The following is an 18,236-nucleotide window of genomic DNA, read 5'->3' as shown; positions in this document are numbered from 1 at the left end:
CATGGCCAGAGCCAGCTCTCTGGGGGGTGGCGTAGGGCAACGTCAGGTGCCAACCACACCCTCCCTCTGTTCGTTCACTCATTCATCCGCCCACCCATTCACTCACTCACAAATAGTATCAAGCACCAACCACTACGTGCCTGGCACTGCTAGTCTTGGAGAGGCGCCGGTCTTCATGGTCTGTGTGGTCTAGGACGGAGCATCCCTGGCAGTACCACCACTGCGGGCTTTTGAACACTGATGCCCGGCAGCCACCCTGGTCAGAATATGCAAGGATGAGGCCAGCGATGCCGCTGGTGCAGCAGCGTGAGGTTTCTGGTGTAGGGAAACCTCCCATCCATCCACGGAAGGCCTGTTGCTTCTGGCTCTCTCCAAGCACTCCCCTAGCATCACTTGCTGAATGCCTCACAGAGCCGCGGAGGTGGGACCTCTGCCCACCCCAGTCCCACATCCAGGAGAGGAAACCATCCCTCCTTCTGAGTGATCTGCCTGAGACACATCGCTCCGAAAAGAAAGAACTGGGATTTGAAGTCCAAATGATGTTTCCAAAGCTCAGTTCTAACCACAGGCTGCCATACACAAAAGGGACCTCAGCGTCTGTGAATGCCTGCCCTTGGCTCTCCTCCCACGTCTCCAGGGGTGGGACAGACCAACCATGCATTTACAGTCACGCGGCGCTGGGGGAGTTCTGGGGGGGGCAATGCCCCCACCTGGACATCAGAAGACCCAGATCCAGGCTTCTTGTAGCTCAGCTATGTGGCTCCCATCTTTTTGTCTATAATTTAGAACTAGAACAGATGATCCTGAAAGCCCCACATGTTCAGGGTCCCCAAGGTTCCCAGGGGGTTTTGATGGAGGCAAAGTGTTTGGGGGACCTCCAGGCCCTTTGCAAAGGGTGCCCTAGGACCCCAGCTCTCCAAGGTGCACAAACAATGGTTCTGTGCCTTCTCCCACAGGAGCCACCGTGGCACGGACCACATGGGGAGGAGGTTGCCTCCAAAGGTCAGTTCTTAGAAACCCTGAACTTGAGTGGGACTGGCCAGTGCTCTGCCTGCACACACATGGGCAGCATTTCTCACATTCCACTCAACCTCGCCATGCTAATGCAGCCCCACACGCTCATTCCTGGAAAGGTAAATGCAGATTGAGAGGGGAAAGCTTCTTGTAGCCATGAACACACACACACACACATCTACTCACTCAACCAGCCTTTGCAGAGCACCTGCTGTCTGCCTGTTAGAGGTGCTGGGGATCCAGCAGTGACAGACAAGTTCCTCCCCGTAGGGCATGGACGGTTCTAGTACAAGAGCTATAGAAAGCAATGATCTCCATCTTGTCAACAACAACAAAGACTGAATCCCTTCCACACACAAGCGCATTAGGTATCTGCAGCTGGAGAAAATGTTTATACAAGAGTGGGTTCTGGCATCCATTGCCATGATTCTGAACCTCTCCTACAAGTTGGGGACCTCAAATCTATATATAACATCATCTCCACTTATGCATCCTACCATCAGGGAGAGGGGACCCTGTGCCTGAGGATCTGGGTCTAGATGAAGAACCCCGAGAGCTCAGAGACTTAACGAAAGCCTCCTGCTTTAACTCTAAAAGCACTCAACTTTTGCATCCTGCTCTGTAATATATGTGTGCTGTTCCTTTTAGTATAAACTGTTCTTAATTGTTCCCCAGTCATCACTGAACTCCCCACCCCCAGCCAAGTTACCAGCTTCTGAGGAACATGGATGCGGGAAATAAACCACGTGACTCTGTGTGCCACGGTCACCCAGCCAGGAGCCGGGAGCACAGCCAAGGTGAGGTCTCCAAAGGGCCGGCCCGGACGGGAGGAGGTAAAGCATCATCCCTACCCCACCATTTCTAAAGAAGTTGTTCTCCTGTGTAAACCCATCTAAAAACTTCCCGCCAGAGTTATGAGCCCCAGGATCCTGCTTCTGTTCCCTGGCAAGAGATTTCTGCCTTGTGTTTATGGACACACCTTCTGAATACTGAGATCCAGAGAGAGACAAAAGTCAAAATAAGAGTTTCAGATCTGGATGGGCCTGAGAGCTGGTCTAACCCCTTCGTTTCATAGACAAGAAGAAGCTTTTCAAAGCCAAGACCAATTACAGTCTCACTGCAGAGTGTGAGTCTTAGAATCTTTTCCCCCTGTGACATTCATGGCCTCTTGGTGATGCAGGGGTCACAGGGTGGCCTGTGGCCTGGGTGGCTCTCACTGAGCCCTGTTCCCCTACCATTTTTGGTACTACCAAATTTGTACCAAAATTTTGCTGCTACCTCTCCAATGCACTTCTCCTGAGCAACACAGAGGCGGAGACCCTGTTCTTTCTCCCTGAAGCAATTCACTCTTCACAAGTAGAGGCACAAGCAGGGCGGGAGGAAGGACCTGGAGGCCCCCAGCCCATGGATTCTGGGCTATGAGCACTGCAAGGGACCCATGGGACAGAAAGAAGCCAGGATGCTTACCCAGGGCCAGGCTTGGGAAAGCAGCTCCTGGATGGAGGTTCTGTTTTTGACCTGAGACTCCCCGCAGCCTCCCCTCCCACACCTACACGCTGTTGTTTCCACCCTCTCTTTATTCTACTCCCTTGATCTGGAAAATTCCATTTCTCTTCCAACCCCCTAGACCCATCCCCTTTCCTGGCCAAATCGATTCACTCCTCACATCTCACCTTCAATGTCACTCCTCTTGGAGACTTTTCTGACCCCCCCAGTGCAGATCAAAATGGACAGGGCTGTGCTTTCAGAACTCCCTGTACCTCTTCCTAACATTTGCTCACCACATACAATTATTTAAGGTTCTTTTTTTAAAAACTATTTATTTATTTAGTGTCTATGTCCCCCATAGATTGTAGACTCCTTCAAGGGAGGGAACCATGTCTCTCTTGTTCATTATTTGCTGCCCAGACATACCACACTGCCTTGTACCAAGCAGGCAGTTAATGAATATTTATTTGGTAACCATGAGTGAACAAGTGAATGAACGAAAAGCCTGAGGCACCTGTGTGGCTCCATCGGTTAAGTGTTCAACTCTTGTTTTGGGCTCAGGTCATGATCTCAAGTTTGTGGGATGGAGCCCTGAGTTGGGCTCTGTGCTGGGCTTGGAACCTGCTTGGGATTCTCTCTCTCTCTCTCTCTCTCTGACCCTCCCCCTCTCTTTCTTTCTCTAAAGAAAGACAGACCTACCAGGTATGACGGGCAGGATGGCAAAGTCTACTGAGGTCAGAAACTTTGGGATTAATTCTATCCCCCCCACCTACCTGCCCCTCAAAGTCCTCCTTTAGCTGTATTTCACTTTTTCCACAACAGAGTATGGCTTTTTATGTTCCCCCCAACTAGAAGGTCAATGATTCCAAAGCTGAATGACCTTGTTCCAGTCCTCCTCATCCTTGGCGAGATGGACCTGCAGAGGAATTCTGAGCCTGATAGACTGAAGCAGGTAAAATCATTGTGCTAAGAGCTATGGGGACGTGAGCCCATGGCCTTATCACAAGAACTCTGAGATGGGCACGATTATTATCTCCCATTCTACAAATGAGGAAACTGAGATAGAAAAGGATTAGTAAGCCACCCGAAATCACCAGCCAGTACGTGCAGAGCCTGGAACTGAACCAGTTCTGTGAGCCCCCACAGCTCAGATCCTTAACCACCCATGCTACAAAGGTCATGCACGAACATCCGCATCCCCAAGGGGCGTGGGTGATGCTGACCTGGGACTCTGCATTTCTAGCAAGCTCCCAGCTGATGCCCATGGGCTGGTACAGGGACCAGTTTGAATAGTAAGTCTATAGAGGAAGAAAGGCAAACGAAGATTTCAGTAGGGCAGGGAGAGTATCCAAGCCTGCAGGGAGGCACGCACGAGCGAAGGCCAGGTGAAGGGAACAGTGTCAGAGCCCAGCAAGCAGTTTGGCGTGGCTAGAGCCAGGGCCTGAAGGAGGGATGGGAGGCGACAAGCAGCCTTGAGCTCTGGCCCACAGAGAGTGGAATTTAAGGTGTAATGGAAAGCATAGAAGTGTTCTAAGAGAAGGCGTGATGTGATGGGACCTGTGTTTCCACGAGCTGCAGAGCATGTTTGGGAACAGAGACACAGAGGTCCCGCCATCAAGGGAACTGCTACTACAGTCTATTGGAAGGACACGACACAGCATTGACGCTGGGGTGGTGGGTGGGCAGAGGAACAGAAGCTGGACATTGGATGCAACAGACATTGCAAGGGTAAGACCCATTTCTTTTCAACAAAGCAGCAGTGCTCTTTCCACGTACTAACAATTTCTCAGCCCCTCCGAGCACTGGGGCCACAATGCAGAGCCAGAGCCAGCAGCGGACATAAAGTCAGGCGCACACCGTTCCGAAGGAGTCCCAAACAGAACGACTCTTAGAAACGGGGCCCACCAACCGCTCCTTCCAGTCCAGCCACGCAGTCTCCATGGGGAGCTGTCTCCAAAGGGCTGCCTTGTCTTGCCTTGCTCTAACACCAGCATCTGAGTCCCATAGTGGCAGTGACTTAGTCAAGCTCCCACAGCCAGGCCCAGCATCGAGGAACTGGACGGCTAGGCTAGTGCTGGGCATTTCAGAGAATTTCCCCGGCGGAGAAAATGAAGACATTCAGCTATAATTTGGTATCAGCCCGCACTTGCAAATATGAAACAAGCAAAAACATTCCATTTCTTCAACTGGAAGTTTACATTCTAAAAGAAGCGGGGGGAGACCCTGAAACGGAGCCATCTACTCTAGACAGTTAAACCTGAAGTAAAATTAGAAAATGTGTCACATGGAAAAACTGCGCAATGAGAAAGAGTTTCTACCCACCCACCCCCTTTTTTTCTTCTTTCCGTGGGAGACTGAGTAATTTGGCATTTTAACTAGACGGGGGAGAGGGCAGCTGTGGTCTCTGTTTTGTGCCAAATGCACGGTTGTCGAGGACAGTTTTCTATCCTGCCTTGTGGACAGGGGTGCAGTGAGGCATCTGCCTGGCAACTGGATGGACAGGGCTAAGAGCTAAGAGTTCAGTCACTGCCCCCCGAGTGCCACAGTGTCTGGGCAGACTGAACTCGGGCATGCTAGAATGTTCCTGCTAACAGTGCTTTTAGGGTTCACCTTGCCCAATCCCTTCACTTCTCAGATGGGAAACTGAGGCCCCCAAAGAAGCAGAGATCCATACAACCTTACTTCTCCTACACCATGCAACCAAACATATTCACTGGCTCTGGAGATTAAGACGTGGACAAAGGAAGAACAGGGGAACATCAAAGCTGAGCCTCTGGGCAGGTGTCTACCACACCTCCCCCCATCATTGCCATCTGTGCCTCCTGAAGATAGGGGAGCCCTTCCATGGCTGCTGGTCACCTGAATGTACCAGGTTTCTACCGGGTTGTTCATTTCAGAAGCATTGCCTGAGTACCTACCAGGGGCCAGGCAGGGTGCTAGGGGCTGGGGTATGTAAAATGTCCCCAGTTTAGATGCTCGAGGTGGCTCTCCCCCAGTTTTCAATATGCAGTTGGAGCTCAGGCTGTGAGGAGGGATATTCTGGGACACAAGGCCAGAACAGCACTTTGGTGGGATGTCAGGGGTCTCAAATGCCATGCTAGGTAGTGTTGTCATTGTTGTCTAGAGCTGCTGTAACCACTCACCACAAATTTAGTGACTTATATCAAAAAAGAAAAATAAAATTTTATAATCTTACAGTTCTTTAGGTCAGAAGCCCAACCCAGGTCTTACCTGGATAAAAAGTAAGGTCTCAGGACAACTGGGTGGCTCAGTTGGTTAAGCATCTGCCTTCAGCTCAGGTCATGATCCCAGGATCCTGGGATCGAGTCCCACACCGGGCTCTCTGCTCAGCGGGGAGCCTGCTTCTCCCTCTCCCTCTCCCTCTGTCTCCCACTCCCTCTGCTTGTGTGCACACACTCTCTCTCTGACACATGAATAAAAATCTTAAAAAAAAAAAAAAAGTAAGATATCAACAGACTGGGCTCTCTTCCAGAAGCTTGAGGGGAAAATCCATTTCTGCCTTTTCAGCTTCTAGAGGCCACCTGTGTTCCTTGGCTCATGGTCCCTTCCGGCATCATCAGCATCAGCACAGAAGGCCGGTCAAGTTCTTCCCATGTTGCATCTTACTGACCTCCTCTCCTGCCCCTGATTCTACACTTAAGGACTCTTGTGATTATGCTGGGCCCACGAGCATCTTCCAGGACCCTCTTTTTTCCAGGAACTTCTTTTAAGGTCAGCTAATCAACAACCCGAATTCCATCTACAACCTTACTTCTCCTACACCATGCAACCAAACATATTCACTGGCTCTGGAGATTAAGACATGGACATCTTTGGAGGGCCATGACCACCTCCCATGGGTGGTTAGCATGGGAAGATGACAGAGGGTTTGGTTTTTTTTTTTTTTAACTTTTTTATTTTTTTAAGATTTTATTTATTTATTTGACAGACAGAGATCACAAGTAGGCAGAGAGGCAGGCAGAAAGAGAGAGAGGAAGAAGCAGGCTCCCTGCCGAGCAGAGAGCCCGATGTGGAACTCGATTCCAGGATCCTGGGATCATGACCTGAGCTGAAGGCAGAGGCTTAACCCACTGAGCCACCCAGGCGCCCCATGACAAAGGGTTTGAAGCCGGGGTGACAGGATTAGAGTTGGTGTTACAGCATTGCTCAAGCTCTAACGTGCACACACATCGTCAGGGAGCCTGTTACAATGCACATTCTGATTTACTGGGTCTGTGGCTGGGACCGGAGATGCTGCTGCTGCTGCTGCTGCGGCTGGTCCTGGGACCACATCTGAGCCGCGAGAAGCTAGAAGATTCCTGTGGACCACAGCTGGAGGATACACCGAAGGGTAGCGGGAGACAGACCTATGTGCTGAAAATAAAGATGGAAGAAGCCTATTGCTAAGATGTAGGGCTGAGAGGGGAGAAGCACTTAGAGGGCCCAATGGAGTTCTGGGTGTGATGCTGTAGAAATGGCATGAATTGAAGTTCAGTTTGTCCGCCAGCGTTTAGGCTCTTTGGACTTCTAGTCTAGAATCGTTATAACTTCCCAGCACCCGAAAAGCCTACCTTCATTTTCTTCTGGTGACACGTACTCTATCCTGACCTATCTGTTCTATCCGGGTCCCTGCCACAGCTCCTACTCTGGTCCCCGCTCCCTCTGTCACAGCAGATGGCTGCGGGTGGTCTCCCAACAGGGCAGCGGACACACACAGATTTTGCTAAGGTCAAGGGTTCATAATGCTGGGTTTTCACTCAGATCTCCACAGTCTCAGGCTTTGAATGATTCATTCATTAATGGAGTCAAGTGCTCATTGTGTCCGTTTGGTGCCATGTCAGATGCTGAGGAAACATGGATAAATAAAATAGGTTTCCTGCCTTCGGGGAACCCGCTGTGATGTGGGAACAGGGAAGGAAGGAGGTACTGAACGGATCAACAATTACAGGCCCGATGCTTACCTCCTTACTCTTCTGAGTAGGAATTCTTAGCCCAATGTATAGCTAAGGAAGGTAAGGCAGAGAGAGGTCACTCAGTGCGAAGCGGCAGAGCTGAGATCTGAACCCAAGACCCAGGCTCCCAGAGCTCATCTGCCTGAACTATGCCCCCTGAAGCTCTCTCTGGGATCCAGTGCCAGCCGCGCCCCTCCTCTGTGTTGCAACCACAGGCTGGTACTTTCTTCTCTGGGACTCGGGATCGCCACGTCAGAAAAGAGGCCTTTGGGCTGCCCCAGTTGTTCTCAATCCTGGCTGCACCCCAGAATCACACCAGGAGCTTTTAAAACCTGCCAGTGGCTCGAACTCACCCTGGATGGGTCTAGCATCCTGGAAGGGGGGAAGGCTGGGCATCGTGTTCGTTCTGAATCTCCACGTGATTCTAAGGTACAGCCAAGGTTGAGAACCACCAAGGTCCTAACGACCTGATTCCTGGAATTCCAATTTCCAGAAAGACCCTCTTCTCGTCCAGCCCTTACGGGACATGTGCAAAATGAATGAACAAAGCAGGAAGGGAGGAAGGAGGAAGGAGTGCCGACCCCATTCAACTAAGGGAAATATGCGGCAGACATGCAGTCATGCAGCACTGTCCCTCCCCCTGCTGTCACTTTTCTCCTTTGTTTTGTTTTGTTTAAGATTTTATTTACTTATTTGAGACAGAGAGAGCGAGAGAGAGAGAGAGAGAGAGAGCACAGGGTGGGGGTAGGGGAAGACAGAGGAAGAGGGCAGAGAAGGAGAGGCAGACTCCCTGCTGAGCAGGGAGCCTAACACACAGGGCTCGATCCTAGGACCCTGAGATTGAGACCTAAGCTGAAGGCAGAGGCTTAATGGACTGAGCCACCCAGACGCCCATCTCCCTTTGGATTAGAGAAGTAGCAGCAGCGGATAAAGACCAGCTGAGCTCCTCTTGTGTGCTGCTGTGGGGAGAAGGAGAAATCACTACTGCCTTTCCAAAGAATGCAACAGAAGCTTTAAAAATGGGCATGCACTAGAGCCAACAATTTGCTTCAGGAATTTGTGCTAGGGAATAACTGTGGAAAGGGTCAAATACAGAACTACAAGAATGGGGTCATCACGATAGTTTTTACAGTAGCGAACAACCAGAAACCGTCTAAAGGCATAAAAGGGGTCTAGTGTAATTATGGGACGTACATACAATGAAATACCATTTCAATTACAAAGGATGTTAGAGACAATATTTAATGCTCCAGAGGAAGGGTTTAGATGATTATTAAGGGGAAAAAATGCCAAGCAATGAAACACAATGTACAGAATGAGCTATTCTCTTTATAACATATACGCACATTAAGGCAAATAACTTTGAAAAATTGTCCACTAAATGTTGGCAGCATTTATCTCTGAGTCATGAGACAATATGTGGCCTTTGTAAACTCCTCCATCCTCCAGATCTTTACACTGACTATTACTTTGACTATCAATATTTTAGTGTAATTGAAAAAATAAAGCTTTCAAAACCCGTTTCCCTCTCCCTGCCACCCCATCTGCTGGTGGAAATGGACATCCCTACTCTGGTAAGGCAGAGGCTCGCCTGCACCTGCATTAGGACACACAGGATAGGCTCCCTAGCAGTTAAGTCAGCTGCTGCCCACTGGTCTCTACTACTGAGCTCTGAGGCGCTCTAGGATATGATCACTCGGACCAGTGCATCTTCTTTGACACCAATCACACATCCCAGAGGGCCTCTGTGAGATCAGGCAGTTAGGAAATATGGGGAGAAGAGAGAAATCTATATATCTATAAATATATATCTGTATATATATCTATAAATATAATTACATATAAATGTTATACATATAAATATTATATAGATATAGATACAAATATATCTATATAGTAGCATGAACACAGAACATGGCAGTTTTTCAAAGACTTCAACAGATGTTCACTTTGTAGAAAGACTCGTTGAAAAAGCCCTCCTGGCGGTAGAGGGGATTTAAAGCTGAGCCTCATGCAAGTCTTCAGTGATGGAAGGGTGACTCCTGGAGACGTTTAGGGCAAAGTTGCCCCCTGCAAATCAGACTCTAGCCAAGCTCCCTCAAGCCCAGGAAGAGGCTCTCCTAATATCTGAAGTCAGGTGTTCTGCTCATTTGAGGGAGATACCAAGATCCCTAGAAGAGTTTTCTTCCCTGTCTAATCCTTCAAGTCATCCATGTCATGCAACAAGTGCAAAGTGAATTGGATTGGATAAAATTGGTTTCGTTTGGGTTGGGTAGGGTTGGGTTGGGTTGGGTCGGCTGGGTTGGGTCAGGCTGGGTTGGGTTGGGTTGGGTTGGGTTGTATTAGATTAGGTTGGGCTGAGTTGAGTTCTGATGGGGATAACAGGTGGGATGCACTCATTAAATAACCCCATTCTCATATCTCCCTCATTAAAGCTTTCCCAATAATTGGTCTGGATCTTCTTCCAGGTTCTGCTCTAACCCTAGACTTTCTCTCTCTTGAATTGGGGTGGGGCAGAAGAAGGTGGTCAGTCAGCAAACCCGCTCCTCCCAACATCTCTGATGCATCTCTGCTCCCCTGGGCTCTGTGCCAACAGTAGTATCTCAGGCCCCATGATCTGCTGCTCTGGCTTTGAAACCTTATTTGCTCATCCATTCTCCTTATTGCACATTAATGTCTTCGGCTGAATCTTATTGTAAGACTTCCTCCCTTTTCATAACCCTTACCCACCCATCACCACTTCTACATTCCCACTACTACATCATATCATGAGAAAATTCTGTGATACACCAGTCTGCACTAAAAAAGTGTATGGCTTAATAAATGAGACAGGGGTGACTTCCCTTACCAGATTTTAAAACATATTATAATGCAGTAATTATCAAGACCAAGTGAGATTTTAAAAACATGCACACACATACACACAAGAAGGGATCAACAGTAGAGATTTGAGAAAAAAATTCTATCATTTAAGAAAAAAAAAAAATCACATGGCAACCAGAAGCAACACAATGATGGGTAAATCACTCACATTTTAATTAGTATTTTGGGGAATCCTGGGTACCACTTTGGAAAAAAACTGACTTCAGATTACACACTCCAAAATCTATGCGATTAACCTAATTTACAGTCCATTTTAAGCAGATCAAGCTGTAGACATTCAAAGAAACCTTGAAAATAAACTCAATATTTAGCAAGCAAAGAAAAGATAAATGTACAACTTCTGACAAAATGGAGGCCATAAGAATACGATGAATGGGGATAAGCTAGACAGCAAATTGTTATGCAATTACATATAATGAAAAAAAGATAAAGAGCAAAATGACATTAGCATAAATTTATAACTAGTTATTAAAGTTACCAAAGGAAAAAACACTAAAAGTCCCAATAATATACCCTCATTCCAGACCCTGGGCTAGGTTTTAGGATTCAGAGCTGGAAAGGCCCAGTCCCTGCCTCTTGGAGATTCCTGTGCAGTAGGGAAGGCAGACTTCATCAGTGATTTCATCAGTGGTCACCGTCCATCTGAGAAGCCCTGTGACTGAGGAATGGGTTAATAGTGTTAATAGTGCCAGCCCAGAGGAACGACACCCAACCTGCTTGGTGGAGGAGGGCTTCCCAAAGAGAATGGGTAAAGGATGAATGGTGGGCTGTCAGGAGCACGAGGTGAAAGGTAGTCTCAAAGAGCAACCAGCCTGGGCAGAGACACAAAGATGAATCATTGCATATCTTATTCCACCAGCTAGAAGTGGTTTGGTGTGAGCCCAACTCAGTAGGGGCTCTGTGTGACTGGAGAGACCGGGAGGCCACAAAGGGCCCTCTACAGCAAAGAACATGACCCCCTCTGAGGTACTGTAAGAACCCAGTGAGAGCAATTAAAGTTAAAAGGAGAATGACTGAATTTGTATCTAAGACCGATCCATCTAAATACAGAAGAACTATCCAACCACTTCTGTTCGTTGATGGGCACTTCTGTTTAGGATAATCTAGTCAAAAAAAAAAAAAAAAAAAAAATCCAAAAGGAAAACAAAGGCCATTCATGAGAAGATGGTCCCAGCAACACTGTTCATAATAATGACAAAACAGCTGAAGACCAAGTGGCCAACTCTGGACAAAGGAGGCATGACCCACACCATCAAAGGGCTCCCACGGAAAAGGGAGACAAACATATTGACACTGGCGGGGGCAGGGGGGACCAGTGGAGGGCACCAGGAGAGACAGATGAAGGTCGTGGGGAATTTCCACGATGAGAAAGCTTATCTGACAAGATGCCTCTACCAGGGTACCATGTAAACTGGTAAGTAGCATTAGGCCTTCGAGAGAAACAGAGGGCAAGGCAGTCTCTAGATAAAGAGAGGAAGTCACATCTTGTGCTAAGTCAAAGAGACTATAAAACCCAAAGATGACATGGGAAGCTATGAGTGGCTCTGCGGCCAGTTCTCAATCTGAGGTCTGTCATAAAAATACACAGGCGGCACAGGAGGCCCCCAGGGGCATTCCCCACTTTCTATAAACCCGAAAAGTTTAGCCAGTAATTAAAACACTACCATCATTTATCTTCATCACAACTTCCAGTGGTGTGTAAGCAACAGTAGCTCACTACAGGCCATGACCCCGGGGAGGCAGGAGGCCAAGGACAGGACATCTCAGGTGGGACCCTTCCCCACTCCTCTCTCCTTCAAGAAAGCACATCAGATGGCCATGAGTGAGAGTGAGGTGGTTAGAGGAAAATCCCAAACTGGCTCTGATTAGCATTCAGATTTGCCTCCAAGATCTGCAGATGGCCAACAAGCCTGTGAGAAGATGCTCGGCATCACTAGTCATTACAGAAACGCAAATCAAAACAACAAGAAGGGGCCACTTCACACCCACTAAGATAACCGTAATTAAAAAATGGAAAAAAAATAAGTGTTGGCAAAGATGTGGAAAAATCAGAGCCTCGTATGCTGCTGGGAGAACTATGGAATGGTGCAGCCACTGTGGAAAGATCTGGGAATCTTTACAAAACCCGAGCATGGAATGACCACATCACCCAGCAGTTCTACTAGGTATATACCCAAAATAATTAAAACAAGTACTCAAATTCTTGTACACAAATGTTTCTAACAGCACTATCCATGATAGCTAAAAGGAGGAGACAACACAAATGTCCCCATTGAAGGAAGAATGGATAAATGAAAGTGGTATATCCATTCAGTGGAATATTACGCAGCCATAAAAAGCAATGAAGTCCCGACACACGCTACACATGGATATCTCTCAATGATATCATGTTATGTGAAAGAAGCCAGACACAAAAGACCCAAGTTATTTGATGCCATTTATATGAAATAGAATGGGCATATCCATAGAGACACAAAGCAAATCAGTGGTTGCTTAGCACTGGTGGGGTGAGCCTAGGGAAAATGGCCAGGGACCACTTAATAGAAATTAGACTTTTCACTCTTTGGAGTGATGAAAACATTTTGCAACTAGACAGGAAAAAGCTGTACCACAATATGAATGTACAGACTGCCACCAAACTGTACACACGAAAGTGGCTAGTTTCATGTTATGTGAATTTCACCTTAGTAAAAAAAGTCAGAGAAGATAACCAGAGATCAAAAAAAAAAAAAAAAAATACATGGAGGGGCGCCTGGGTGGCTCAGTGGATTGGGCCGCTGCCTTCGGCTCAGGTCATGATCTCAGTGTCCTGGGATCGAGCCCCGCATCGGGCTCTTTGCTCAGCGGGAGCCTGCTTCTCTCTCTCTCTCTCTCTGCCTGACTCTCTGCCGACTTGTGATCTCTCTGTCAAATAAATAAATAAAATCTTTAAAAAAAAAATACATGGAAAGGCAATCAACTTGATAATCAGGAAAACATAAATTAAGACTACAGTAAGATTCTAGGGGTCCCTGGGCGGCTCAGTCATTAAGCACCTGCCTTTGGCTCAGGTCATGATCCCAGGGTCCTAGGACTGAGCCCTGCATTGGCCTCCCTGCTCAGTAGGAAGCCTGTTTCTCCCTCTCCCACTCCCCCTGCTTGTGTTCCCTCTCTCACTGTCTCTCTCTCTCTCTGTCAAATAAATACATAAAATCTTGAGGAAGAAGAGAAGACTACAGTAAGATTCTAGTATATGTGCTGCTGAAGCGAGCACTACAGTAAGATTCTACAATGTACTTATTAGAAGGGCCAAAATTCAGCCCAGCGACAAGACCAAGTGCTGTTAGGGATTTGAAAAAGTGGGAGCTCTTACACCAGGCTGGCGACCGTGTACCTCGGAGCTGGCATTGTCTGTTCGGCCTCAGCGGCACACTCCATTACCCAGCACTTGGTCCCTAGACACAGAACCAACAGGTATATGTGCCCCTGTGCACCAAGACACATGTACGAGAATGTTCAGAAACACATCGCTCTATCTGCCAACATGAAAATGCCCCAAAGCCTGTTGGAGAAAAATGAACAGATAATGTACAGCATATTAATCCAGTGGGAAATGATACAGCGACAAAGATGAATTCACTACAGCCACATACAACAGCGTAAATGAATCTCAAAACTTAATATTCAGTGAAAAATACCATGTATAAAGTTCAAACTCAAGTCAAATGGAACTGCAGACTTTGGGGATACATGCTTAGGTACTACAGTTATTTCTAAAAAGTAAGGAAGCAATCACCATAAAAGTCAAGGTGATGGTGACCTCGAGGGCAGGGAGGGAATAATCACATCCAAGGGGTGCAAGAGAACTTCTAGGGCTATCTTGTTTCTTTCCCTTTTTTTTTTTTTAAGAATTTATTTATTTATTTGACAGAAATCATAAGTAGGCAGAGAGGTGGGCAAGGGTGGTGGGGAAGAAGGCTCCCTGCTGAGCAGAGAGCCCAATGTGGGACTCAGGGCTCAATCCCAGGACCCTGGGATCATGACCTGAGCTGAAGGGAGAGGCTTTAACCCACTGAGCCACACAGGCGCCCCCTATACTATTTCCTGACCTGGGTTATATGGATTTGTGATCTATGATAAATCATTGGGCTATCTTTTCTGTGAGCACTTTCCTGCATGGGTGTTAAATCTCATGGTAAAACAGTTTAAAGAAATCTAAGTAAGTTGCATCTATCAGGATTTTATTAGCAGGAACAAATTACCTATGGAACCACTGCCCCTGTCCCCCAAACCACTTCCCTATCTGCTAAAAGAGAGGTATCCCAATGGCACTGTAACTTTATTGGCTCGGCTACGATGTGTTTGGGGCACAAGGATTGGTGTGGGGGACAGGGTCCCATTGACAAGCGTCCCTTTAAACAGGGCAGGCCAGGAAACCCTCAGGAGCTAGGAAGCCTTGAGACTTTGGGCCTTGGTTTCCTTATTAAAGCACAAAGATAATAACAGTCCTGGTCCCTGCCTTCTGCAGTGATTCTGAGGACTGGATGAAGGTAACTCAGACCTGCTCACACCTCTGCCTGAAAGTATAAAGCGGTTTGTTTTAAGTGTTGGCCTGATTAAAGTGCATGCAAAATCTGGTTTGCAGGAGGATATTTCATGTGTCTGGGAAGAGTCTCTGCAGAGGCTCCGAGGGACACCTAGTACCCATCAGTTGCACATGGCCCTTTCGTTGACCTTTTTGGCTCCTGAGGGTTTCCTGGCACTTCCTTTTTACGTTATGGATGGGAACAGGACTTCCTCTGTGTTGTTTCTAACAACAGACTTGGCATCAAGGAGTCCAGCCTCCAAACACAGGAGAAGAAATAAAAACACCAAAATCTCTTTTCCTAGAATCTCCTTCCTTTTTGGAAGTGGGGGTTATAGCAAAATTCACAAAGACCACGCAACATAAAGCTGCCCTCTGCCGCTGAGCCAGCAGTATCCTCTAGCACGTGAAAATTGCAATGTTTCGACATGGGCCATGGTGCTGAGAAGCCAAAGCCGTGCTCCAGCTGCCCTTTGATCTGCAAGAAATGCCAGGCTGGAGGCTCGGGCAGGAAAAAGTGGTCTTTGAATTTAGGTCTTGCTCCCAAGGAGACAATGGTCTAGGCTGTCTGAGGCTTCCTCTGGCACACAAAGAGTTAACCCAGGCCTCCCTCCATAGTCCGTTTCCTGCAAAGGGAAGGAGGTTGATTCCCCTTCTCACACATTTCTTCTCTTGAGGCTAAGTACTGATTTTCTAAATTCAAAAGGGGTGGGAGGCTCCCGCTGGGCCAACATAGTTCCGCAACAACACAGCAAGGAGAACGGAGCCCAGGGCTTTTTGGGACAAATCCCGCCTTTGGGACAGGCCACTTCTAAGCCTCTCTCAGACTTCATTGCTTGCTCACACAACTGTTTCAAGGATCAAAAAAGTTCTATCACTTACTTTGTGCCTAGTATGGGTCACAGTATGGAAAGCACATTATTTCTAATACCTCTTTTAATCTTTGCAGCATCCCTAGGAGGACAGGTGGTCTAATTATTGCCCTTTACTGTAAACGGAGGCACAGAGACGTGAAATTCATTGTCCTGAGCTGGGTCACCTAACTCAGCCACAATTCAAGCCCAGACAGCCTGAAAACACACTTTAACCAAAATCAATTTTATTTATTTATTTATTTATTTGTTGTATTACATTTTTTTAAAAAAGATTTTATTTGTCTGACACACACACACACGCACGCACACACATCACATCACAAGTAGGCAGAGAGGAGGGGGTGGGGGGGAGCAGGCTCCCTGCTGAGCAGAGAGCCCGCTGTGGGGCTCGATCCCAGGACCCTGGGATCATGACCTGAGCTAAAGGCAGAGGCTTAACCCACTGAGCCACCCAGGCACCCCCCCAAAAAAAATCTTTTAACTCAGACCCTACCAGTCATCCACCCGCCTCTGGGTTCTGGTGGGGAAACTGAGGTTCGGGGAACCGAACCTCCACCCCCAGCTCTTCTCATCACCCATGGCACCACTGCCTGAGACGGATGGGGGACTCCCTTAGGTAATTCAAGACTAAGTTAAACATCGAGGTAATTTGGTCCCGTTATTTGTTGCGCGGCAAAGGTGCCAGGTGTCCCTGCTGGTGGTCACGCTCCCGCACCTGTGTCCAGAGAGGGCACCAGACCTGCCCTTACAATGAACCAGCCAGCACGCACGACCAGCACGCGGGCGCTGAGTGAGCTGGAGCTAACTGTCCCCGCGGAGCCGCTGGCGCTGTCACTGTGCTTCCAATGTCCCTCTGTGCTTACGATCCGGGGGGCCGCGATTAGCTCCACAGTGGCCGGACGGCTCGCCACCCGCCCTGCGGGTGAGGGACTCCCGCTCGCCCCTCGCATCCTCTGCACCGCCCGGGGAAGCTGCGGGGCCGCCAGTGCGCACCGCGCGGCGAGGACTCCCTTTTATGTCCAGGAATGAAGAGCGCACCGCAGGCACGCCCGCCGCCAAAACCAACTTCCCCGGAGGGCGCGGAGGCAGACGGTGCCACCCTCGGGCCGGGTCGCTTACCTGTCGCGGAGCGGGTCCGGGAGACAGCGGGGAGAAGCGCGGAGATCGAAAGCAGCAAGAGCAGGCGCCAGCAGCGCGCGTTCCTCCTGCAAGAGGTGGCGGGGGACGAGAAGGTGAGGCGGGTGGGAGGGCCGAGGGGCCGAGGGGCCGAGGGACCGGGGCGCGGGGAAGCGAGTCTTACCTTGGCGCCATCTCGCAGGCCTGCCGAGCCCCCGAAGGCACCGTGCGCCCGGCTGCGCGCTGGCCGCCGCTCGCCCTTCCTGCGGCGAACAAAGGCGGCGCTGGGCAGCGGCGGCGGCGGGCAGCCTCGTTGCTCCCCTGAGTCACCCGCGCTCTGAAACCCGACTCCGCCGCGCCCTGCGCTCCCCCGCGCGCCGTGCCGCGCCCACCTCGGCCAGCGGCGCCGCACTCACGCCCCGGGGGTCCCCGCCGCCGCCGCCGCCGTCCCCACGCCCCTCTCCCCACTTCGACGGACGCGCGCTCCCGGCCGTGGCCGCCACGGGGACGGCCTTATGTAACCTTCGAGAAAAGCCCCACAGCCGCGCTCCTCTGGGTACGCGGGGCTCTGCCTCCCTTCCGCTCTAACGTCTGTCCCAGCAGGGGCTGCCCCGCAGGCGACGCGCTCTCCTTTCATGGGCCAATGGAATTCTCTCCACCGCCCAGGGAGGCTGGAGTCATTGTGATTTTCTTCAATGACAGACGAAGAAACTGAGGCTGAGAGAGATGGAGCGAACGTCCAACCAATATCACACAGCGGGACCGAGTTCTGACAGCTGTGCCGGCCCTGAACGCCTGACCCATGAACCCCACAGAAATGGCCCCGCTTCTAGGGGTTCGGTGCTACATACAAACTCATGCAGCAAAGATGATCCTAATAAAAAATTTAAATGTTGACAATTTCCAAGGTTTTCTTCTCTACAGCTTGCCTGTCCCCTCCACCCCCCTGCCAGGGAATGTAAGTTTCAGGACAGCGAGAATTTCTATTTGTTATCTGGTTAAAGCAGTACCTGGTGGTAGGAAATACCAATAAACATTGGGTGAATGAAGGAGCAGGGTCTCAGGTGAGACCACTCCAGGCACTGTGATGATGTGGGACAGGGGAACCAGGCTCAACCTCCAAAATCTATCCCTGGTGTGTGCGACTGCCCCAGGTGAACAGAGCTTAGCACAGGGTCTGGCACTGGCTAAACCCTCAAATGGTGGCTTTTTATTATGATTACCAGTGAGCACAGTAGAGCAAGATTTGGGGGTACAAGGAGGCATCATGGAGGTCCGTGGAGACCTGCATAGTTCTGAAGCCTTGCAAGCCCCAGGGGTCTCTCTTCTTGAAGCACCAAATAG

The 18,236-nt window shown here is 49.2% G+C and overlaps 1 protein-coding gene and 1 long non-coding RNA gene across 2 annotated transcripts in view; one reads left to right on the top strand and one right to left on the bottom strand.

Annotated features, from left to right (window-relative positions):
• The window catches only part of COL15A1 (collagen type XV alpha 1 chain), a 101,813-nt gene extending 84,421 nt beyond the window's left edge, over positions 1-17,392 (bottom strand). The window contains exons 1-2 of the mRNA XM_082694514.1: positions 17,077-17,392; positions 16,896-16,981 (exon numbers count right to left, since the gene is read on the bottom strand). Of these exons, the coding sequence (XP_082550640.1) occupies positions 16,896-16,981; positions 17,077-17,087 (97 nt within the window). The 5' untranslated portion in view covers positions 17,088-17,392. The remainder of the gene's footprint in view (positions 1-16,895; positions 16,982-17,076) is intronic.
• Positions 16,787-17,787, top strand: LOC309845981. The gene is made up of 2 exons (XR_014301658.1): positions 16,787-17,008; positions 17,559-17,787. It is a non-coding gene; the product is annotated as an uncharacterized lncRNA (long non-coding RNA).
• Positions 17,788-18,236: the final 449 nt, after the last annotated feature.

The sequence above is a fragment of the Mustela nivalis genome (genome assembly GCF_964662115.1).
Source record: "Mustela nivalis genome assembly, chromosome: 13".
Classification (NCBI taxonomy): Eukaryota; Metazoa; Chordata; class Mammalia; order Carnivora; family Mustelidae; genus Mustela; species Mustela nivalis.
The sequence above is the reverse complement of the archived record's forward strand: the minus strand, read 5'-3'. Positions and strand labels throughout refer to the sequence as shown.